General features: G+C 55.4%; 1 protein-coding gene across 1 annotated transcript in view; it reads left to right on the top strand.

The window, feature by feature from the left end:
* The first annotated feature begins 284 nt into the window (after window positions 1-284).
* Window positions 285-22,800, top strand: part of frem1b (Fras1 related extracellular matrix 1b) — a 44,198-nt gene continuing 21,682 nt past the window's right edge. The window contains 21 exon segments of the mRNA XM_081604353.1: window positions 285-504; window positions 1,177-1,468; window positions 1,533-1,627; window positions 1,776-2,023; window positions 2,107-2,306; window positions 2,491-2,814; window positions 2,905-3,013; window positions 3,078-3,209; window positions 7,798-8,142; window positions 8,411-8,553; window positions 8,747-8,943; window positions 9,020-9,110; window positions 10,687-10,854; window positions 10,922-11,130; window positions 11,658-11,751; window positions 14,033-14,285; window positions 15,653-15,847; window positions 16,379-16,567; window positions 16,637-16,833; window positions 16,903-17,086; window positions 17,172-17,316. Coding sequence (XP_081460479.1) covers window positions 1,250-1,468; window positions 1,533-1,627; window positions 1,776-2,023; window positions 2,107-2,306; window positions 2,491-2,814; window positions 2,905-3,013; window positions 3,078-3,209; window positions 7,798-8,142; window positions 8,411-8,553; window positions 8,747-8,943; window positions 9,020-9,110; window positions 10,687-10,854; window positions 10,922-11,130; window positions 11,658-11,751; window positions 14,033-14,285; window positions 15,653-15,847; window positions 16,379-16,567; window positions 16,637-16,833; window positions 16,903-17,086; window positions 17,172-17,316 — 3,737 coding nt within the window. The 5' untranslated portion in view covers window positions 285-504; window positions 1,177-1,249.

Here is a 22,800-nt window from a genome sequence, read left to right as displayed (position 1 = left end):
TCTGGTCCAGTGTATTTGCTGCAGTAGTTTTCTGGTCCAGTGTATTTGCTGCAGTAGTTTTCTGGTCCAGTGTATTTGCTGGAGTGTATTTGCTGCAGTAGTTTTCCAGTCCAGTGTATTTGCTGCAGTAGTTTTCTGGTCCAGTGTATTTGCTGCAGTAGTTTTCTGGTCCAGTGTATTTGCTGCAGTAGTTTTCTGGTCCAGTGTATGTGCTGGAGTAGTTTTCTGGTCCAGTGTATTTGCTGCAGTAGTTTCCTGGTCCAGCTGCCAGATGAGGGCGACTCTGTCTCAGTGCAGGTCAGGACTCGTCCCTCTGAGGGACCCGAGTCATTAGTTCGCCTCCCAGGCGGACGGAGAGACGAGGCTGTGAAACTTCCTGCCCCCCCTTCCTCTCTCCTTCCTCTCCTCAGTGTGCTGAAACCAGATGTGTGGAGGCGCAGCGAGCTGCTGAAGATCTGTGCTTCATTCTGAAGAGACGGAGGGGAACAATAGCAGCAGCTTCAGGTTTGTTCAGCTTTTTTCTCAAACTTGATCTTCTCCTGGTTCTTTGAATCTGAAACCGTCAGACCGGGTCTGTCTGCTTCGCTAGTTGATCCGGGAATCACCAGGGAACGAATCACTGCAGGGTTCAGCTGCAAACTGACCTCAGAACAGCTAGATTACTCTCAGGAGGTAAAAGGTTAACTCTGAGCACAGATGGCTGAACGCAGCATTACTGTGAAGAGAAGAAGAAGACCGTCTGGTTAAACGGCAGAACATCCGTGATTAAAGCAGACGTAAACCTAGGGATCAACACCTGATCCTGGTTGGGTCCTTCAGCCCGAGGAGCCGAGAGGAAGATGTCCTGTTGGACTCCAGCTGAGATCCGTTCTCCAGGCCCTGCAGCCAGGCTGCTGGTCAGAGGTGGTACCATGATGATAAGGGTCAGATGTTCCTGCGAATATTTCTGTACAGCTGATCTGAATTAGTTTTCCTGCTGGGTCAGACATTCCTATCGGGGATCTGGCTGTTATAGAGAACCAACTCAGGATCCATGTGACTTACAGGTCAAAGGTCAGGCTGGATTTAGCTAAAACGTGTTGTTCCTCTTGTCCCACTGCTCGACTCGTGTTTCCTCTGAGTCGTGGAGTTTGTGAATGAGTCAGGACTGAGACGTTTCCTCATGTTTTCCTGCAGGCTGCAGATGGACACGGTGGCGGCCATGAAGTTCCTCAGATAAACCGGTAAACGAGGCGTTCAGGGACCCATCATGGCTGGAGCGGTTCTGGTCCTGCTGCTCTTCCTGGTTTCGGCTAGCTGCTCCCGCTTCATGGTGAAAGTGAATCCTGGTGTGCAGGTCCTCCGAGGTCGCTCGGTGTCCATCACTGAGTCGGACCTGGAGATCCAAGTGGATCCGAGCTCCGGCTGCAAGGTCGAGGTGGTACTGGACGAGCCAGTGACCCAATGGGTGGGGAAGTTGGCTCCCCAGGTGAGAGTGACTGTAGCAGGTCAGGTGACTGGGCCTGTGGACTTACTGGGTTTTTGCTCCACAGATGTTTGACTGCAGGTTCCTGAAGGATGAGGTCAGATATGTTCACAATGGGAGTCCTTTGCTGGACGAGGACTCAGTGCTGCTCCGAGTATATCGGTGGGAACACACTGAGACGGGCCACACCCAACAGAACCAGAATCTTCCAATGTTTCTGACACTAGAACCTGCTCTGGTCTTATTGGACCAGCTGGGTTTTTCTCTGTTTGTGGTACCAGAACCCAGAATGTAAGTTCTCCTTCCTCAGGTTCACAGCTTCAGACATGCAGGTGGAGACAGTGGTGCTGCGGGTCAAGGTGGTGGATGGAGGGTCCAGTGTGGCGGAGCTGGGCAGCAGTCCTCTGGTGGTTCCTCGGTTCTTTGGATTGTCCAACGCCCTCAACAGCACCGTGCTGAACATCAGGACCCAAGACGACCTGGCCTGCACCGTCAGGCTGATGGCCGCAGAAACCAAGTTCCCAACAATCGGCCGGCTGGTCAACCAGGACAACTCAGGTCTCCGGTTCAGAACACCTGGTCAGCCGTGACCTTCATCTGGTTTTCATCTGAGCCCAACAGAACCGTCTCCTCTCCTCTAGGCCGGCAGGTGGAGGAAGTCTGTTCTGGAAACAAGCCGTGTCTCCACCACACCACCGAGGTCCAGTTCCTTAAAACCAGCTGCCAGAACTTCCTGAGCTCCGGACTGAGGTACCAACACCTCAGTCCTCCGTCCCCTGACACAGACTACATCCCAATCCGGGTGGAGCTGAGGGAGCAGGCAACCCGGAAGCTGCTGGAGGTACGGCAGGAAGCAGGCGGTTCGGAGGCAGCGTGGTGGTGCGGCGTGTTTAGCGCCAGCCCAGCTAACGGATCTAAACATTCTTCCATCTCCTGACGCATACGATCCCATCCATGCATCATACCGATTTCCACATGCTTCTGGATGTCGTGTGCATTTTAACATCGTTTTCTGCTTCTCTCAGTCACAGGCGCTGTGGCTGCCGGTTCTGATCCAAGGTGCGGTGCAGAACCAGCCCCCCAAGCCCGGCTTCATGGCCTCTTCCATCCTGGAGGTGGACCAGTTCATCCTCACCCCGCTCAGCACTGCCACGCTGGACGCCACTGACCCCGAGACGCCGCAGGACCGGCTGGTGTTTAACGTCACGGCGCCCCCTGTGGAGGGGTACATCACACACCTGGAGGACCACACCAGGCCGGTCGGGTCCTTCACCTGGCTGGACCTGCATGACATGAAGGTGGCCTACCAGCCCCCCAACAGCAGCCAGAGCCTCCGCCGGACCCTGCAGGTACCGTCCAGATCCAGACAGCGCTGGTCAGTCAACAGGGCTCTGGTTCTGACCCAGTAGAACCGGTTCACACCTCTGTGTCCTCTTCAGGTGGAGTTCCAGGCACTAGACGGGTTCTTTACCAGCAGCCCGTCCATCCTGGTCCACCTGTCCATCAGGATGTCGGAAACAAACGCACCTCGAGTCTCCTGGAACATGGGTACGTTGCTTTTTACCGCCAGCATCAATGAACCAAGATTTCTGACAGACATTGAACGCCTCAGGTCTGGACCTGCTGGAGGGTCAGTCCCGGCCAATCACCTGGGAGGAGCTGCAGGTCGTGGACAAGGACAACATCAACGCCGTTCACCTGGTGGCTGTGGATGGACCGACGCACGGGCGCCTCAGCGTCAGAGGTGAGGGGTCAGAGGTCAGGGAAGAGCCCCTCCAGTATTAAGCTTTTCCTTCTAGAATATCCGACGGGTCCATTTACACCTCCAGACATCAGAACCAGAACATCTCAGCAGGCACGTTTACATGGACATACCCGGAAAAACACACCGACCAGGATATTCTGATCGGATTCAGCTCGATCAGAACCTGGTCAGAACCTGGTCAGAACCTGGTCAGAACCTGGTTAGAACCTGGTTTAAACCTGGTCAGAACCTGATCAGAACCTGGTCAGAACCTGGTCAGAACCTGGTCTAAACCTGGTCAGAACCTGGTCAGAACCTGGTCTAAACCTGGTCAGAACCTGGTCAGAACCTGGTCAGAACCTGGTCTAAACCTGGTCAGAACCTGGTCAGAACCTGGTCAGAACCTGATTAGAACCTGGTTTAAACCTGGTCAGAACCTGATTAGAACCTGGTTTAAACCTGGTCAGAACCTGGTCAGAACCTGGTCTAAACCTGGTCAGAACCTGGTCAGAACCTGGTTAGAACCTGGTCAGAACCTGATTAGAACCTGGTTTAAACCTGGTCAGAACCTGGTCAGAACCTGGTCAGAACCTGGTTTAAACCTGGTCAGAACCTGGTCAGAACCTGGTTTAAACCTGGTCAGAACCTGGTCTAAACCTGGTCAGAACCTGGTCAGAACCTGGTCAGAACCTGGTCAGAAACTGGTCAGAACCTGGTTTCAACCTGGTCAGAACCTGGTCAGAACCTGGTCAGAACCTGGTTTAAACCTGGTCAGAACCTGGTCAGAACCTGGTTTAAACCTGGTCAGAACCTGGTCAGAACCTGGTTTAAACCTGGTCAGAACCTGGTCAGAACCTGGTTTAAACCTGGTCAGAACCTGGTCTAAACCTGGTCAGAACCTGGTTTAAACCTGGTCAGAACCTGGTCAGAACCTGGTTTAAACCTGGTCAGAACCTGGTTTAAACCTGGTCAGAACCTGGTCTAAACCTGGTCAGAACCTGGTTTAAACCTGGCTTAAACCTGGTCAGAACCTGGTTTAAACCTGGTCAGAACCTGGTCTAAACCTGGTCAGAACCTGGTTTAAACCTGGTCAGAACCTGGTCAGAACCTGGTTTAAACCTGGTCAGAACCTGGTCTAAACCTGGTCAGAACCTGGTTTAAACCTGGTCAGAACCTGGTCAGAACCTGGTCAGAACCTGTCTCTTGCCCCGTAGCTGAACCGTGCCGCCCATTATCGTCTGAACCAGTATTAGAAGCTGGCCGGGTCCATGTTGGTGCTCAGAACCAGAACCAACACATTACTGGGTCCATCAGCGTCAGAAGAACTTCTTCTGTGTTGTTAGGGAACTTTTACTGATCCGGTTCTACTTGAGTCCAAATAAAGACGATTCACTGAACGCTGAGACCCAAACCCGTTCAGAGGACCGGGCTGGGACCAGGGTCTCTGTCTCAGGAGAGGTCAAAGGTCATGCTGGGTCACAGGTTTGAAAACTGACCCAATGAACTGATGTTTGTTTGAACCAGCCGGGGTCAGATTTAGGACTGAGGTGTGAACAAAGACAGCTAGGCAAACGTGTGTGTTGCTGTGTGTGTGTGTGTGTCTGTGTGTGTGTGTGTGTGTGTGTGTGTGTGTGTGTGTCTCTGCCTGTGTGTGTCTCTGCCTGTGTGTGTCTCTGCCTGTGTGTGTGTGTGTGTGTGTGTCTCTGCCTGTGTGTGTTTCTGCCTGTGTGTGTCTCTGTCTATGTGTGTGTGTGTGTCTCTGCCTGTGTGTGTTTCTGCATGTGTGTCTCTGCATGTGTGTGTGTGTTTCTGCCTGTGTGTGTGTGTGTCTCTGCCTGTGTGTGTGTGTCTCTGCGTGTGTGTGTCTCTGCCTGTGTGTGTGTGTGTGTGCCTGTGTGTGTGTCTCTTCCTGTGTGTGTCTCTGCCTGTGTGTGTGTGTGTCTCTGCCTGTGTGTGTCTCTGCCTGTGTGTGTGTGTGTCTCTGCCTGTGTGTGTGTGTGTGTCTCTGCCTGTGTGTGTCTCTGCATGTGTGTGTGTGTCTCTGCCTGTGTGTGTGTGTGTGTGCCTGTGTGTGTGTCTCTTCCTGTGTGTGTCTCTGCCTGTGTGTGTGTGTGTCTCTGCCTGTGTGTGTCTCTGCCTGTGTGTGTGTGTGTCTCTGCCTGTGTGTGTGTGTCTCTGTGTGTGTGTCTCTGCCTGTGTGTGTGTGTGTGTGTGTGTCTCTGCCTGTGTGTGTTTCTGCCTGTGTGTGTCTCTGTCTATGTGTGTGTGTGTGTCTCTGCCTGTGTGTGTTTCTGCATGTGTGTCTCTGCATGTGTGTGTGTGTCTCTGCCTGTGTGTGTTTCTGCCTGTGTGTGTCTCTGTCTATGTGTGTGTGTGTGTCTCTGCCTGTGTGTGTTTCTGCATGTGTGTCTCTGCCTGTGTGTGTGTGTCTCTGCGTGTGTGTGTCTCTGCCTGTGTGTGTTTCTGCATGTGTGTGTCTCTGCCTGTGTGTGTGTGTCTCTGCGTGTGTGTGTCTCTGCCTGTGTGTGTTTCTGCCTGTGTGTGTCTCTGCCTGTGTGTGTGTGTGTGTGTGTGCATGAGGTGCATCTGCTCCATGTTCACGGCGCCATGAAAGCCATCAGCGCCTCCAATCTGCTGCTCCATCCGAACGGCGGCAGCGGGCTGGCAGGGCGGGGGCGGGGTCAGAGGTCGCCGTGGGCAAAGTGGCCTTGGCCGATTTTACACCTGATTAGGAAACACATGCAGGGAGACGAGACATATGCTGCTGAGGGAGAGGAGGAGGAGAGCTGTCAGCCCAGACACACGGAGCCGGTTCCGGTTCTGCTGGATCCGGCAGAATCCTCTTCCTCTGCTTCCCAGCGCTGGAAGCCCGGGTTCTGCTGGTTCTGCTGGAGCAGCAGAAGATGTTGGGTCTCTGAGGAGCAGACAACCCACAGATCACCAGTCCAGCCCGGTCCAGCCCAGTCGCCAGGCGGTCCAGAACAGCGCCTCCAGTCAAATGGCCGGCTGCCTGCCTCACGGTCTCTGCGGCCCGTCTCTGCCGGATTGGGCCGGCTGCCCAGAACCACCTTTGGGCCCAATTACTGAGCAGTCTGCGTCTGGTGGACCCGGTTCCCCCCGGTCCCGGACGGCGGCCCGGTTCCCCCCGGTCCTCTCGCTAACGAGGTCCGGGCCGGGCCAGCGCGTCCCTCAAGCTGTCTGCTGACCTTGGCCTTCTGTCCGCCTGGCAGAGGACGGCAGGAAGTCCCCGTCCTCGGCAGGAAGTCCCCGTCCTCGGCAGGAAGTCCCGCAGGAAGTCCCCGTCCTCGGCAGGAAGTCCCCGTCCTCGGCAGGAAGTCCCCGTCCTCGGGAAGGACGCCACGCGTTGGCCCGGCTCTGCGCTCGCGTGCCTGCAGGCGCCAACCTAAGGTGCGGTCCAGTTGGGCGGCGCCGGGACGGTAATTGGATCAGTGTGGATGTGACTGGAAGCGGTCCATGTTGGCCGGTGGCGTCGGACAGATGGAGACGCTTCGTCCATGTAGGACAAACAAGTTTCTCATGTTGAGGCAGCAGGAGACGGAGAGTCGACCCAATCGGGTTTCACTGCAGCAGAACTTATCAACCAATGTGTGTAAAAAGTTTTCACCCCTCTGGGGGTCATTTTACAAACTAATCAGGATCTTTTTGGGTGTAATTTTAAAAGATGACATGAAAACGGATTTCTACCAAATAATGAAAAATGCAACATTAAATAAGTGGTTGCATAATATTCACCCCTTACAGGGACGGACCCGACTCAGCCGAGGTCCAGTCCACTGGCGCTGGTCACCTGATGTCCAGCAGAAACCTTCCTCACTGAGCCTCTGTCTGCACAAACCCATCTTTGCTGTGGATCAGCCACAGCAGCATAAGGCTGCTGATCCTCTCTCTCCCCCAGGCTGCTTGATCGCCCTCCTTCAGCAGGTTTCCGTTAATCTGAAGCTCATTAGACACAAAAACATCTATAAATTTAATAGCACAACAAAAAACTGAATCTTTATGACACTTAAATCCAATTTGCATAATAATTTGGAACACGGTGATGATAGCAGTAATAAAACTGTTACTCTAATATTTAAGGTATTTAAAGTAGCATTAGCAGTGATAATGGTTTCCATGAACCAGGATGAACCAGGTGAGCCGGGTCACTGCGAAACGGAAAAAGATGTTCAATTTTGAAACAGAAGTTGGCAGATCTCCTGGATGCAGGGGACAGCTGAAGCCCCGCCCACCGCACGAAGCCCCGCCCACCGCCTGAATCCCCACATAGAGCCCTGCCCACCACCCTAACCCATCACCTGAAGCCCCGCCCACCACATAGAGCCCCGCCCACCACCCTAACCCATCACCTGAAGCCCCGCCCACCACCCTAACCCATCACCTGAAGCCCCGCCCACCACATAGAGCCCCGCCCACCACCCTAACCCATCACCTGAAGCCCCGCCCACCACCCTAACCCATCACCTCAAGCCCCGCCCACCACATAGAGCCCCGCCCACCACCTGAACGATCCCATCCTGCTCTGCTCAAACAAAGCTGACCCTGGTCATGTGATGTCTGCTGCCTCCAGGTGTGAAGGCCTTCATGTTCCAGGTGCAGGACCTGAAGGAGGGCGTGGTCGTCTACCATCACTCCGACAGTGACTCCACCCGTGACCACATCGTCTTCCGCATCAGCGACGGCCAACACAGCATCCGCCACAAGTTCCCCATCAACATCCTGCCGAAGGACGACTCCCCGCCGTTCCTCATCAACAACGTGGCGGTGGAGGTGGCGGAGGGCGGCGCCGTGCGGCTGCAGGAGTTCCTGCTGCTGGCCGCCGACATGGACTCCAGCGACGACCTCATCCTGTACCAGGTGGTGAGCGCGCCACGCGCAGGCCGGCTGGTCAGGAAGAGCTCCGCCCTCCAGACAGGTGAGACGACCCCCACGCTGCCAGGTGAGAGAATCTGGAGACTCAAGGTCTTCCAGCCTCGTACATCAGGTGAGGGGAAGTCCAGTCCTCAGGACGCTGCAGCTTTTAGATGCATCCCTGCTCCGACACACCTGAGTCAAATGGACGAATCCGTCTCCAGCGGTCAGCCAGCTAAAGGCAGCAAGACGTCCACTTGGTCCAGGTGTGTTAGAGACGCAGGACTGGAGTCCACTGGTTCAGACCAACCGTCCAGCTTCATGTCCTGCAGGTGTCCCTGTGGACAGCTTCCTGCAAAGAGACCTGATTCAGGGACAGATCTACTACCAGCACTCAGGAGACGAGACCTTTGAGGACAACTTTGACTTCCTGCTGTCCGACAGCCACCAGCCGCCCAACCTGTCCCAGACATACGTGAGTCTGACGGCCTCTGGGGCGTCCTGTCCTCTGGGACGTCCTGTCCTCTGGGACGTCCTGTCCTCTGGGACGTCCTGTCCTCCCAGCTGTCCTCCCAGCTTTCCTGTCCTCCCAGTTGTCCTCCCAGTTGTCCTCCCAGCTGTCCTGTCCTCCCAGCTGTCCTCCCAGCTGTCCTGTCCTCTGCCTGCAGACGGTGGTGGTCCACGTGTTCCCGGTGAAGGACATGGTCCCGGTAGAGGCTCCCGGTACGGTCCGGTCTCTGGTCGTCATGGAGACGGAGGTGGTCCACGTCTCGCCGTCTCAGCTTCACTTCACAGACAGAGAAAATCCAGACTCTGAGCTGACCTACATCGTCACGCAGTCCTGCTTCAGCCCACTCCGGCCCGGGTACGGAACCAGAACCCGGTCAGAGTCCGTCGGGTCGGACTCTGACCGGGCCTGTTCACCATGTCTCTCCTTCCAGACTGATGGATGCGGGTCGTCTGTTCTACACCGACAGCAGCGGCGCGGCGAAGAAGGACCCGACCGTGCCGGCTCTGAAGTCCTTCACTCAGGTGGGAAACACAGAACCGGGTCAGAACCGGATCAGAACCGGATCAGAACCACGTTACGGTGCTGGGGGGAGGAGGTCAGATGTTGCAGATGAATAAATGAGCTCAGAGTTTCGCCACATCGGGTCCAGTCTTCATCAGAACCGGTCCTGACTGGATCAGAACCGGTCCTGGATCGGAACTAGCAGTGACAGCTAGCGCAGACTGGTTAGCTGTTAGCTGGCTAGCAGTGACAGCTAGCTGTTAGCTGGCTAGCAGTGACAGCTAGCTGTTAGCTGGCTAGCAGTGACAGCTAGCAGCAGTGACAGCTAGCTGTTAGCTGGCTAGCAGTGACAGCTAGCTGTTAGCTGGCTAGCAGTGACAGCTAGCTGTTAGCTGGCTAGCAGTGACAGCTAGCAGCAGTGACAGCTAGCTGTTAGCTGGCTAGCAGTGACAGCTAGCTGTTAGCTGGCTAGCAGTGACAGCTAGCTGTTAGCTGGCTAGCAGTGACAGCTAGCTGTTAGCTGGCTAGCAGTGACAGCTAGCAGCAGTGACAGCTAGCTGTTAGCTGGCTAGCAGTGACAGCTAGCTGTTAGCTGGCTAGCAGTGACAGCTAGCTGTTAGCTGGCTAGCAGTGACAGCTAGCAGCAGTGACAGCTAGCTGTTAGCTGGCTAGCAGTGACAGCTAGCTGTTAGCTGGCTAGCAGTGACAGCTAGCTGTTAGCTGGCTAGCAGTGACAGCTAGCGCAGACTGGTTAGCTGTTAGCTGTCTAGCAGTGACAGCTAGCTGTTAGCTGGCTAGCAGTAACAGCTAGCGCAGACTGGTTAGCTGTTAGCTGGCTAGCAGTGACAGCTAGCTGTTAGCTGGCTAGCAGTAACAGCTAGCGCAGACTGGTTAGCTGTTAGCTGGCTAGCAGTGACAGCTAGCGCAGACTGGTTAGCTGTTAGCTGGCTAGCAGTGACAGCTAGCACAGACTGGTTATTATCAACATTTGGCCAATTATAGTTCAATAATTCTGCTTTCATTTCTTCCACAGCTTCAGGTGATTTTATTCTAACTAAATTAGTAAATTGCTTTGTGATAATTAAATTAAGCTGATTACTAATACAACACAGTAAACATGGCACTAAAACTATCATCAGTTACTGTCGCTCTGTTCTTCATGTAGGTCTTAATATCAATGGACAGAAACCTGAACCAAACACTGTTTTATAAATTATAAAGTCGTTTTAGTCTCTCAGTATATTTCAGCAAATCAATGTGAAAATGGGTTTTATCAGTCTGAGTCCTGGTTGGTGAGAATCTCTTTGTCAGGTCGTTCATTAACACACGATTTAGCGTTTCTGCACATTTAGCAGTTCTGTGTTTTATACTCCAGTCGAAGGCATTTGGTCTTTTCTTCCTCTCACCTGGATTGTTTTCGGCCGCAGTAGTTTTACTGAATCCCTGCGGCTGGAGAACGTGGCGACTTGCTGCTCAAGAGAAACTAGTTCATCTGGGTTTGCATCTTTCCTGCCGGGTCCAGATTCGCCGTCCTCCAGGTCCTCCAGAACCGGCTCTCTGGGCTCCAGTGACCGTCCTCCATGTTCTGCCCTGCAGCACGCCGTCCACCACAGGAAGGTGGCCTTCATGCCGCCAGTGGAGGACATCGGCCCCGACCCGCTCTTGGTGCAGTTTGTGTTTTCCGTCAGCGACCCGCACGGCGGCACCGTCTCTGGGCTCGTCTTCAATATCACCGTGACCCCCGTGGACAACCTCCCACCTGAGGTCAGAGGTCGCCTGGCTGCTCTGAGTGGATGGAGGTGGTGTTTCTGCTTCACCTGTCGTCTCTCAGGCCTTCACCAACCTGCTGCGAGTGGAGGAGGGCGGCGCCGCCTTCGTCACAGAGGAGCACCTGCAGGTCCAGGACCGGGACAGTCCAGAGGACGAGCTGAGGGTGGAAGTGCAGAAGACGGCCCGGCACGGCCGGTTGGAGCTGCAGGGCGGGGTTCTGCTGCAGGGGGGCGGGTTTGGGCTGCCGGACCTGAGAGGACTGCAGCTCAGGTGAGATCCGCCTTCATCCAGGGCTCAGCAGAGCTTTGACTCAAGTTTGGTTTTGACCCAATGTGGCGGGAAGTCAGGCAGCAGCAGAACCTCCAGGATTTTGTGAGCTCAGATGGTTTTTGCCGTGGGCCCGGTGCCGTGGGCCCGGCGCCGTGGGCCCGGTGCCGTGGCGCCGTGGGCCCAGTGCCGTGGCGCCGTGGGCCCGGTGCACAGGGCCCAGTGACGGGGGCCCGGTACAGAGGGCCCGGTACAGAGGGCCCGGTATAGAGGGCCCGGTGCAGAGGGCCCGGTGCAGAGGGCCCGGTATAGAGGGCCCGGTGCAGAGGGCCCGGTATAGAGGGCCCGGTACAGAGGGCTCGTGGCTCCGTACGTTGACCCCAGCAGGGTGTCTCCTCATGGTTTCCTCCTGTCTCATTAGCACCAAGCGTTTCTGTCCAGAAGGTTCTGGAGGAGATGTTTCCCTCTGGCTCCGGCTCTGGGTTTTCCAGAACCAGAACCAGGCTCAGCAGCTCTCTGCCTACATCCAGGTACGTCCATGACGACTCGGAGACCAGACAAGACCAGGTGGTTCTGAAGGTGACGGACGGTCAGAACTCCATGGACGTTGTGCTACACGTTCAGGTGAGTCTGAAGTAGCGACATGATCCAATAGCACCGATAGACGGGTCAGGCTGGACGGGTTCTGGAAGGTGGGTCCGTGCTGCATTCAGGGCCCGCAGGTCTTTAGACCTGGCTGAGTTTCAATAAGCTAAACCTGGGTTCTACCGGGTTAAGAGCGGATCCAGGGTTCTACCGGGTTAAGAGCGGATCCAGGGTTCTACCGGGTTAAGAGCGGATCCAGGGTTCTACCGGGTTACAGAGCGGATCCAGGGTTCTACCGGGTTAAGAGCGGATCCAGGGTTCTACCGGGTTAAGAGCGGATCCAGGGTTCTACCGGGTTAAGAGCGGATCCAGGGTTCTACCGGGTTAAGAGCGGATCCAGGGTTCTACCGGGTTAAGAGCGGATCCAGGGTTCTACCGGGTTAAGAGCGGATCCAGGGTTCTACCGGGTTACAGAGCGGATCCAGGGTTCTACCGGGTTACAGAGCGGATCCAGGGTTCTACCGGGTTACAGAGCGGATCCAGGGTTCTACCGGGTTACAGAGCGGATCCAGGTTCTACCGGGTTACAGAGCGGATCCTGGTTCTACCGGGTTACAGAGCGGATCCTGGTTCTACCGGGTTACAGAGCGGATCCTTGGTTCTACCGGGTTACAGAGCGGATCCAGGGTTCTACCGGTTAAGAGCGGATCCGGGTTCTACCGGGTTCAGAGCGGATCCACGGTTCTACCGGGTTACAGAGCGGATCCAGGGTTCTACCGGGTTACAGAGCGGATCCAGGGTTCTACCGGGTTAAGAGCGGATCCAGGGTTCTACCGGGTTACAGAGCGGATCCAGGGTTCTACCGGGTTACAGAGCGGATCCAGGGTTCTACCGGGTTACAGAGTGGATCCAGGGTTCTACCGGTAGAGGGATCGGTTCTACCCGGGTTACAGAGCGGATCCAGGGTTCTACCGGTTACAGAGCGGATCCAGGGTTCTACCGGTTACAGAGGGACCAGGTTTACGGTTACAGAGCGGATCCAGGGTTCTACCGTAGAGGACCGGGTAGGTTACAGAGCGGATCCAGGGTTCTACCGGGTTACAGAGCGGATCCAGGGTTCTACCGGGTTACAGAGCGGATCCAGGTTCTACCGGTAAGAGGGATCAGGGTTCTACCGGGTTACAGAGTGGATCCAGGGTTCTACCGGGTTACAGAGCGGATCCAGGGTTCTACCGGGTTAAGAGCGGATCCAGGGTTCTACCGGGTTAAGAGCGGATCCAGGGTTCTACCGGGTTAAGAGGGGATCCAGGGTTCTACCGGTTAAGAGCGGATCCAGGGTTCTACCGGGTTAAGAGCGGATTCAGGGTTCACCGGGTTAAGAGCGGATCCAGGGTTCTACCGAGTTAAGAGCGGATCCAGGGTTCTACCGGGTTAAGAGCGGATCCAGGGTTCTACCGAGTTAAGAGCGGATCCAGGGTTCTACCGGGTTAAGAGCGGATCCAGGGTTCTACCGGGTTAAGAGCGGATCCAGGGTTCTACCGGGTTACAGAGCGGATCCAGGGTTCTACCGGGTTAAGAGCGGATCCAGGGTTCTACCGGGTTACAGAGCGGATCCTTGGTTCTACCGGGTTACAGAGCGGATCCTGGGTTCTACCGGGTTACAGAGCGGATCCAGGGTTCTACCGGGTTAAGAGCGGATCCTTGGTTCTACCGGGTTACAGAGCGGATCCAGGGTTCTACCTGGTTACAGAGCGGATCCAGGGTTCTACCGGGTTACAGAGCGGATCCAGGGTTCTACCGGGTTACAGAGCGGATCCAGGGTTCTACCGGGTTAAGAGCGGATCCTGGTTCTACCGGTTACAGAGCGGATCCAGGGTTCTACCGGGTTACAGAGCGGATCCAGGGTTCTAACCGGGTTAAGAAGCGGATCCAGGGTTCTACGGGTTACAGAGCGGATCCAGGTTACCGGGTTAAGAGCGGATCCTGGTTCTACCGGGTTACAGAGCGGATCCAGGGTTCTACCGGGTTACAGAGCGGATCCAGTTTACGGGTTAGAGGGGTTCTACCGGGTTACAGAGCGATCCAGGGTTCTACCCGTAAGACGGATCTGGGTTTACGGGTTACAGAGCGGATCCAGGGTTCTACCGGGGTTACAGAGCGGATCCAGGGTTCTAACGGGTTACAGAGTGGATCCAGGGGTTCTACGGGTTAAGAGCGGATCAGGGTTCTACCGGTTAAGAGCGGATCCAGGGTTCTACCGGGTTAAGAGCGGATCCAGGGTTCTACCGGGTCATCCAAGCGTCTGCCTGCTTCCTCCTAAGGTGCGACCGATGAACGACGAGCCGCCCCGGCTGGCTGGGGGCCTGCGGACATCCCTGCGCTGCGAGGAGGGGGGGCGGGTCCAGCTGACGGCGGACTTCCTGTGGGCCTCGGACCGGGACAGCGACGACTCCAGGCTGGCCTACATGCTGGCCCGGAGTTCTGGGCGCGGGGAGCTGCAGAGAGCCGGCGTGAAGACGGACAGGTTCTCCCAGCAGGACCTGCTGCAGGGACGCGTCTACTACGTCCACTCAGGTGGGTTCAAGTGCGTTCAGGTGGGTTTACGCCGCGTTCAGGTGGGTCTGCGCCGCGTTCAGGTGTGTTCAGGTGGGTCTGCGCCGCGTTCAGGTGGGTCTGCGATGCGTTCAGGTGGGTTCAGGTGGGTCTGCGCCGCGTTCAGGTGGGTTCAGGTGGGTCTGCGCCGCGTTCAGGTGCGTTCAGGTGGGTCTGCGCCGCGTTCAGGTGGGTTCAGGTGGGTCTGCGCCGCGTTCGCGCCGCGTCCAGGTGCGTTCAGGTGGGTCTGCGCCGCGTTCAGGTGGGTTCAGGTGGGTCTGCGCCGCGTTCGCGCCGCGTTCAGGTGCGTTCAGGTGGGTCTGCGCCGCGTTCAGGTGCGTTCAGGTGGGTCTGCGCCGCGTTCGCGCCGCGTTCAGGTGCGTTAAGGTGGGTTTACGCCTCGTTCAGGTGTGTTCAGGTGGGTCTGTGCCGCATTCAGGTGTGTTCAGGTGGGTCTGCGCCGAGTTCAGGTGGGTTCAGGTGGGTCTGCGCCGCGTTCAGATGCGTTAAGGTGGGTCTGCGCCGCGTTCAGGTGGGTCTGCGCCGCGTTCAGGTGGGTCTGCGCCGCGTTCAGGTGCGTTAAGGTGGGTCTGCGCCGCGTTCAGGTGGGTCTGCGCCGCGTTCGCGCCGCGTTCAGGTGCGTTAAGGTGGGTTTACGCCTCGTTCAGGTGTGTTCAGGTGGGTCTGTGCCGCATTCAGGTGTGTTCAGGTGGGTCTGCGCCGAGTTCAGGTGGGTTCAGGTGGGTCTGCGCCGCGTTCAGATGCGTTAAGGTGGGTCTGCGCCGCGTTCAGGTACGTTCAGGTGGGTCTGCGCCGCGTTCAGGTGGGTCTGCGCCGCGTTCAGGTGCGTTAAGGTGGGTCTGCGCCGCGTTCAGGTGGGTCTGCGCCGCGTTCGCGCCGCGTTCAGGTGCGTTAAGGTGGGTTTACGCCTCGTTCAGGTGTGTTCAGGTGGGTCTGTGCCGCATTCAGGTGTGTTCAGGTGGGTCTGCGCCGAGTTCAGGTGGGTTCAGGTGGGTCTGCGCCGCGTTCAGATGCGTTAAGGTGGGTCTGCGCCGCGTTCAGGTACGTTCAGGTGGGTCTGCGCCGCGTTCAGGTGGGTCTGCGCCGCGTTCAGGTGCGTTAAGGTGGGTCTGCGCCGCGTTCAGGTGGGTCTGCGCCGCGTTCGCGCCGCGTTCAGGTGCGTTAAGGTGGGTCTGCGCCGCGTTCAGGTGGGTCTGCGCCGCGTTCGCGCCGCGTTCAGGTGCGTTAAGGTGGGTCTGCGCCGCGTTCAGGTGTGTTCAGGTGGGTCCGTGCCGCGTTCAGGGCCTGCAGGTCTTTACACCGGGCTGAGAACACCTTTCTGTGTTCAGGTGCAGAGATCGGACCCGGGCCGGTGTTCGACACCGTCACTCTCATCATCTCTGACGGAGAGGCCGGAGTGATGGATGACTGTTGCCATGGAGACGCTCCGCCCCCACCTGTCCCTCTGCACGGCTCGCTTCCTGTTTTTGACCTGAACATCACGGTTCTTCCTGTGAACAACAAAGTTCCTGAAGTCACCCTGGGTAAGACCACCGGGAACCAAAGGGCGGGTCCGGTTCTGGTGAGAGCGACTTGGATCAGCCCAGAGTGTTCTGATAAACACCCGAGTCCAGAGAAAGGTTCTGGCCAGCTCCATGCGGTTCTGCTCTCCAAGGTCGCTGCAGAGACAGAGCTGATTGGTGGTCATAGTCGTTCCTGATTGGACCAGGGAGCCAAGGGGGCGGGGCTAAGGATCCATCAGGACTCGCTCGGTCCGTGTATTTTCAGGCTGTTTGTTTTTCCATTTGAAATTAAAAACGAAAATCAGAAACAAGGAGCCGAGTCGTTTTCCGATTTTGGTTTAATGAGCAAATAACGAAAAACATTTTTCATTTCAAACAAAATAACAAACCGCCTGAAAATACACGGGCTGCACACGAACTTTGACCCGGGTTCTTCAGAGGCAGCGCACCAGGAGGGCAGAGAGGGCTCCTGAGCCGCTCCAGGTCTGGGCTCTGAGGGACTGACCAATCAGAGCCCTGTGCCCACCTGGCGTCCCGTCTCTGTGTCTCCAGGTGAGTCCCTGCTGCTGGTGGATGAAGGCTCCAGGGCCTGTCTGTGTGGGGGGGTTCTTGGGGCCTCAGACCCAGACAGCCCCCCCCAGGAGCTGACCTTTCACCTGGAGGCTCCGCCCCTTCACGGCTTCCTGGAGAACGTGCTGCCGATGCCGGGCTCAGAGAAGAGCGGCGCAGGAATACCCATTGGTCCGTAGGTCTGGTTCTGGTTCCTGGCCCAACCCAGTTCTGGATCCTGACCCGACTGTCTTCTCCCAGAATCCTTCAGCCTGACCCACCTGACTTTGGGCTTCATCAGGTACGTCCAATCAGAGCACAGAGGGGTGGAGCCGACGGCGGACCAGATGTCCATCAGAGTGAGTGACGGCACATTTAGCTCCGCCCCCGTCCCTTTCCACATCATCATCAACCCGACCAATGACGAGCCGCCTTCCCTGCTGCTCACCAACTTCACCGTGCGTCTGATCAAAGATGTAACTATGGTAACATGAGACAGGTGAGTGACTCCTGCGGCTCCTCCGCAGGTGAAGGAGGGCGGGGTTAAGGAGCTGACTCCGCCCACCCTGGACGCCTGCGACCTGGACGTCCCAGCCGACCTCCTGACCTTCCAGGTGGAGCGCCCCCCGAGTCACGGCCGGCTGGTCCGCACTACGCAGGGGGGGGCGGGCGCCCCGGTCACGACCTTCACCCTTCAGGAGCTGCATCAAGGTGAGGAGGCGGATGGGCCGGGTTCTGGGCTCCGGCCCGCTTCTACAGGCAGAACCGCTGTTTTGGGTCCGTATCCTCCCTGCAGGTGTGACGGTGCAGTACGCTCACGACGACTCGGACACCCTGGAGGACGGCGTCCTGCTGCGGCTGAGCGACGGCGTCCACTCGGTGGGGGGGGGCGTCCGGGTCACGGTGCTGCCGGTCAACGACAACGCGCCACACCTGGTCAGGTACGCACAGGGCCGTCCGGGATGCAGCTTCCTTTCCGATTACTACTTAAAAATAACTAACTGATTGATTACTGGGTAGTTACATTCAAATGCCGCCTCAGCAGGGGGTTAAAAGTTTGAGAGGTTAGAAGACTTATTACGACTAGTATTATTGCTACTACTAGCATTATTAGGCCTTCGCTGCGAAGGCCTAATAATGCTACTACTACTAATAGGCCTTCGCCGCCCTTCGCTGCGAAGGCCTATTGTTTTTTAAATGTTTATTATTCCGCTTCCCTCAAATGAATCGGCTTTTTGGGGGCTTTGTCATATTCAAAAACTCACCAAACTTGGCGGAAAATTTACGTATTTTAAGTTCAACGCAAAAATCTCAACAGAAACGGCTCAACGGCGCCACCTAGAAATTTTCAGAAGACCCTTTGTTATTACCTTACTTCATCGTAGAGACTTCGGTACAGTTGTAGAGCTCCCCAAGGCGCACAGAATTTACAATTAATGTCATAGTCCAAGTATGACAGGAAGTCGGCCATTTTGGATTGAAGTTCCGATTTTGACCCCATTTTGGCCGTTTACAGACGTCGCGTTTACAGACGTCGCATTTGATCGAACTCCTCCTAGGGAATTCGATCGATCGGCTTCAAACTTGGTCAGATCGTTCAGAAGGCATGGCCGATTAAAAGTTATCAAATTGGTGAGTTTTCGTGCATGCTGAAGGGGTGATACCAGGGGTCAAAGTTCACCTACATGCCAAGAAATGTGACACTGTTATAGAGGCACCAAACTTTCAGTGATTGATCATCTTTGGGTGCTCTACAACAGGGTCCCCAACCTTTTTATAGCCGCAGACCGGGGGGGTGGTGGGGGGGTGAGAGAGAGACGGTGTTGGTGTCCCTCTAAATCCTGAATATTCCCTATTTGGGTTGTCTTGGCCTTTTTACCCAGCCTGTGAGTTTTTCCCTGACTGGGAACGAGAACAACCTGCTGAATGTGACGGCAGCCAATCAGAAAGCGCGGTGACGTCAGAGCAGAGGAGAATCCCAAAGAGCTGACATATCGGAGATGATATGTGGAAATGTTTATTATTAAATCTAAAGGTCATTATTATGTTTATTCAGTTAAAAATGTTAACTATGAAAAAACATTCACCTCCAAATCATAGAGCAGCAAATAGAGCGGCTGCTCCGTCGTCTTTCATCCACCTCCTTTTCTTTTTGTTACGTCTTTTATCTCTAAAATGACTCCACAAACTATCACTGTTGCTTCTACATCATCATCCATGTTTGGTTATTCTAAATTCCTGCCATGTTGGGGGTTTTACTGGATTATCCTCTGGAATCGGGATGTTCTGACTGGAATCGGTTCGTGTTGCTCCTCCTGCCTTGGACACACGAACCGATCGAACCTGTTGGACTTTATCAGCTCTGTGGTCACAGAGGTTTGGAGAATCGGCCGACATTCTGAAATCTTTCCGTCTAAACCAGACTTAAGACTCACAAGCTCTACTCATCTCCTCTCGACCCAAACGCTCTGACTGGTCGCTATGGTAACGTTTATATATCCCTTCAAAATAAGATACAGATGCGCCACAAAAACTAACATTTTACTTTGGTGAACATTTTAACTCATGATAATGACTAACGGAGCCCTGAGCTTGTTTCTCTGCAACCAGACGGTCCCATCTGGGAGTGATGAGAGACAATAACACCTGAAGTGTTGCTTATATCCACAGCCTGCTTGGTCTCTACGTGGTGAAGCAGCTTGAAGCTTCATTGCCTCATTAGCAGCCGGTCGCCGCATGTTACGCAGAGCGGCTTGTAATGTGGGACTCACCTACCGGTCCAGGATAAATCCATCCTCCTGTCTCTTCTCTGGGCCTTTTCCTCTTTGCAGAGAAACTTTCCAGACATCTGATCTGTTTCTGACTCATTTTGCTGCTTGTGGCTCAATGTTGGCGCAACCGAGAGAATCCGGTTAAAAGATTTTCAAAATAAAAGATCCTCCAGACTCAAATAATACATAAAACGGAAATATACAATTTTTTTCTTGTGCGGCCCGGTACCAATTGGTCCATGGACTGGTACCGGTCCACGGACCGGGGGTTGGGGACCACTGCTCTACAAGACGCAACGGTGAAATTTTGAACTCACTTAAGCCCCGCCCCCTGAGAACAGGAAGTGTCATGTTTTACTGTGAACGTTCGCTATTTGACCCCTTTGACCTAATCAACACTAAACTGTGTCCAGAGACGGAAGACATGTTGGTGTGTTGTGGATTCCAACCCCAGCTGGTTTGGATGCAGCAGGTGGGCGTGGCGGCGTGGCGGCGTGGCGGCGTGGCGGCATGGCGGCGTGGCGAAGTGACCTGTAACGCCGTGACCCTACGTTTGGCTCTAGATTCCACAATTTTGAGCCGAGCTGCACCAAACTTGACATGAGTGATCCTGGTTGGGTCCCTTACCATCCCATATCACCATAGTCTGACGTCATCTAAGCCCCGCCCCCTCAGAACAGGAAGTGCCTTTGTTTTCCTTGGAAAGCTCCATCTCTGGCTCTCTTGACCTAATCAAGATGATTCTGTGTTGGAATCGAACTCCTACAGACTTCAAACTCACTCAGCTCACTCTTGAGACATTGCAGGTCAAAAGTTATCACAGGATGTTTCGTACGTCAAAGCATGTGGGCGGGGCTAAGTGTCACTGACCATTCGCCATAAAACATCAAGATGCGATAACTTCCACATACCAGGTCACAGCTGCATCAGACTTCCCATGTCTCATTATAGACCAGCTCTGATCACATTTAGGTGGTCAATGATGACATCACCTTAGCCCCGCCCACTTCTGACAGGAAGTCACCTGTTTAATCTACTGTGTGCCTTACTTTCACTCTGATTCACATGGGTTTAATCCTGTGCCAACAGACATAAAATGACATGATGATGTCACTGCTGGCTGAACCATGCGAGCGTGGCAAAATGCCGAGTTGTAGTCCCTCGCCATCTGCATACGGTTGTCTCTAAATCTCACGTGGAACATCCGATTGGCACCAAACTGGATACGTATGACCTTTATTCACCTCTAAAGAGCCCGACAGCATGGAGTTGTAATTTGACTCCACTGCGCCCCCTAGGTTATTCCATCAGCTATAGCTCCTCGCTACATCGGCCGATCTGCACCAGACTTTTGGCGAGTCGTCACGGAGCGATGCCGAACTCATCGATGCGTACGGCCTGGCGGAGGGGGCGGGAACCCCCGCGGGGGCCAATAGGCCGGAGCGGCGCTGAGCTGTGAGGGTCGCTTGAGGCTGAGCAGCTGTAATTATTATCACTATTACTGCTAGTATTGTTACTACAGCTAACACTGTTATTATCCCTCAGGGCAGAGACACACACACAAACACACACAAACACACACACACATAAACACACGCACACACACACACACACGCGCATAGACACACACACACACAGACACAAACACACACACACATAAACACACGCACACACACACACACACGTACGCACGCACACAGACACACACACGCACACACACACGTACGCACGCACACAGACACACACACACGCAGACACACACACACACACACACACGCAGACACACAACGTACGCACGCACACAGACACACACACATAAACACACATAAACACACGCACACACACACACACGTACGCACGCACACAGACACACACACGCACACACACACGCACGCACGCACACAGACACACACACACGCAGACACACACACACACGCACACACACACACACACACACGTACGCACGCACACAGACACACACACACACACACACATAAACACACGCACACACACACACACACGTACGCACGCACACAGACACACACACGCACACACACACACCACGTACGCACGCACACAGACACACACACGCACCACACACACACACGTACGCACGCACACAGACACACCACACACACACACACACACACACACACACGCACACACACACACGCACGCACGCACACAGACACACACACACACACACGCACACACACACACACACACGCACACACACACACACACACACACGCAGACACACACACGTACGCACGCACACAGACACACACACATAAACACACGCACACAGACACACACACACGCACACAGACACACACACACACACGCAGACACACACACACACAGACACACACACACACACGCAGACACACACGCAGACACACACACACACACGCAGACGTGGTTTAATGCTTAAACGTGTCAGAGCTGTAAATCTGACCCAGAGGTCAGAGGTCAGAGTTAGTCCTCCAGTTTTTTATGATCCTTATTAATAAACGTTTAATCTGAGAGTCTAACCAGAAGCAGTTGTCCTGCTGGGACGACGTTACCATGGAAACACCTTTTGGACCATCTGGTCCTCAGCAGCAGGAAGACCTGAACGTCACAGACGGAGAAATGTCTGAAGGACGTCCCTCTGGGGACAGAGGCCGGGTGTCCTGAGAGACAGGGGGACACTGAGAGGACACTGAGAGGACACTGACCCGATTCCTGAGCGGCTCACAGTTCAGATGTCTGACTGCTGGACGTCTCGAATCTCAGCGTCAGAACGGACCAGGTCAAAGCCTGGGTCAAAGGTCAGCGTCAGAACGGACCAGGTCAAAGCCTGGGTCAAAGGTCAGCGTCAGAACGGACCAGGTCAAAGCCTGGGTCAAAGGTCAGCGTCAGAACGGACCAGGTCAAAGCCTGGGTCAAAGGTCAGCGTCAGAACGGACCAGGTCAAAGCCTGGGTCAAAGGTCTCCTAGCCGGGTCGGGCCCTGCTGACCTGATCACCTGTGGAGAAGAACATTACCTGACCTTTGGTTGCTGCAGGTCTAGATGAAGCCTGGAGGGGTCAGTCAGTCAGGAGGGGGCAGTAAGGAGGGGTCAGTCAGTCAGGAGGGGGCAGTAAGGAGGGGTCAGTCAGTCAGGAGGGGGCAGTAAGGAGGGGTCAGTCAGTCAGGAGGGGGCAGTCAGTCAGGAGGGGCAGTAAGGAGGGGGCAGTCAGGAGGGGGCAGTCAGTCAGGAGGGGGCAGTCAGGAGGGGCAGTCAGTCAGGAGGGGGCAGTCAGGAGGGGGCAGTCAGGAGGGGCCATGCAGTAAGGAGGGGCCATGCAGTAAGGAGGGGCCATGCAGTAAGGAGGGGGCAGTCAGTCAGGAGGGGGCAGTCAGTCAGGAGGGGGCAGTAAGGAGGGGGCAGTCAGGAGGGGCAGTCAGTCAGGAGGGGGCAGTCAGGAGGGGGAAGTCAGTCAGGAGGGGGCAGTCAGGAGGGGGCAGTCAGGAGGGGCCATGCAGTAAGGAGGGCCATGCAGTAAGGAGGGGCCATGCAGTAAGGAGGGGCCATGCAGTAAGGAGGGGGCAGTCAGTCAGGAGGGGGCAGTCAGGAGGGGGCAGTCAGTCAGGAGGGGGCAGTCAGTCAGGAGGGGGCAGTAAGTAAGG

This window comes from Poecilia reticulata, unplaced genomic scaffold, assembly GCF_904066995.2.
Source record: "Poecilia reticulata unplaced genomic scaffold, P_reticulata-male-v2 Scaffold_35, whole genome shotgun sequence".
In the NCBI taxonomy this organism is placed as follows: Eukaryota; Metazoa; Chordata; class Actinopteri; order Cyprinodontiformes; family Poeciliidae; genus Poecilia; species Poecilia reticulata.
The sequence above is the reverse complement of the archived record's forward strand: the minus strand, read 5'-3'. Positions and strand labels throughout refer to the sequence as shown.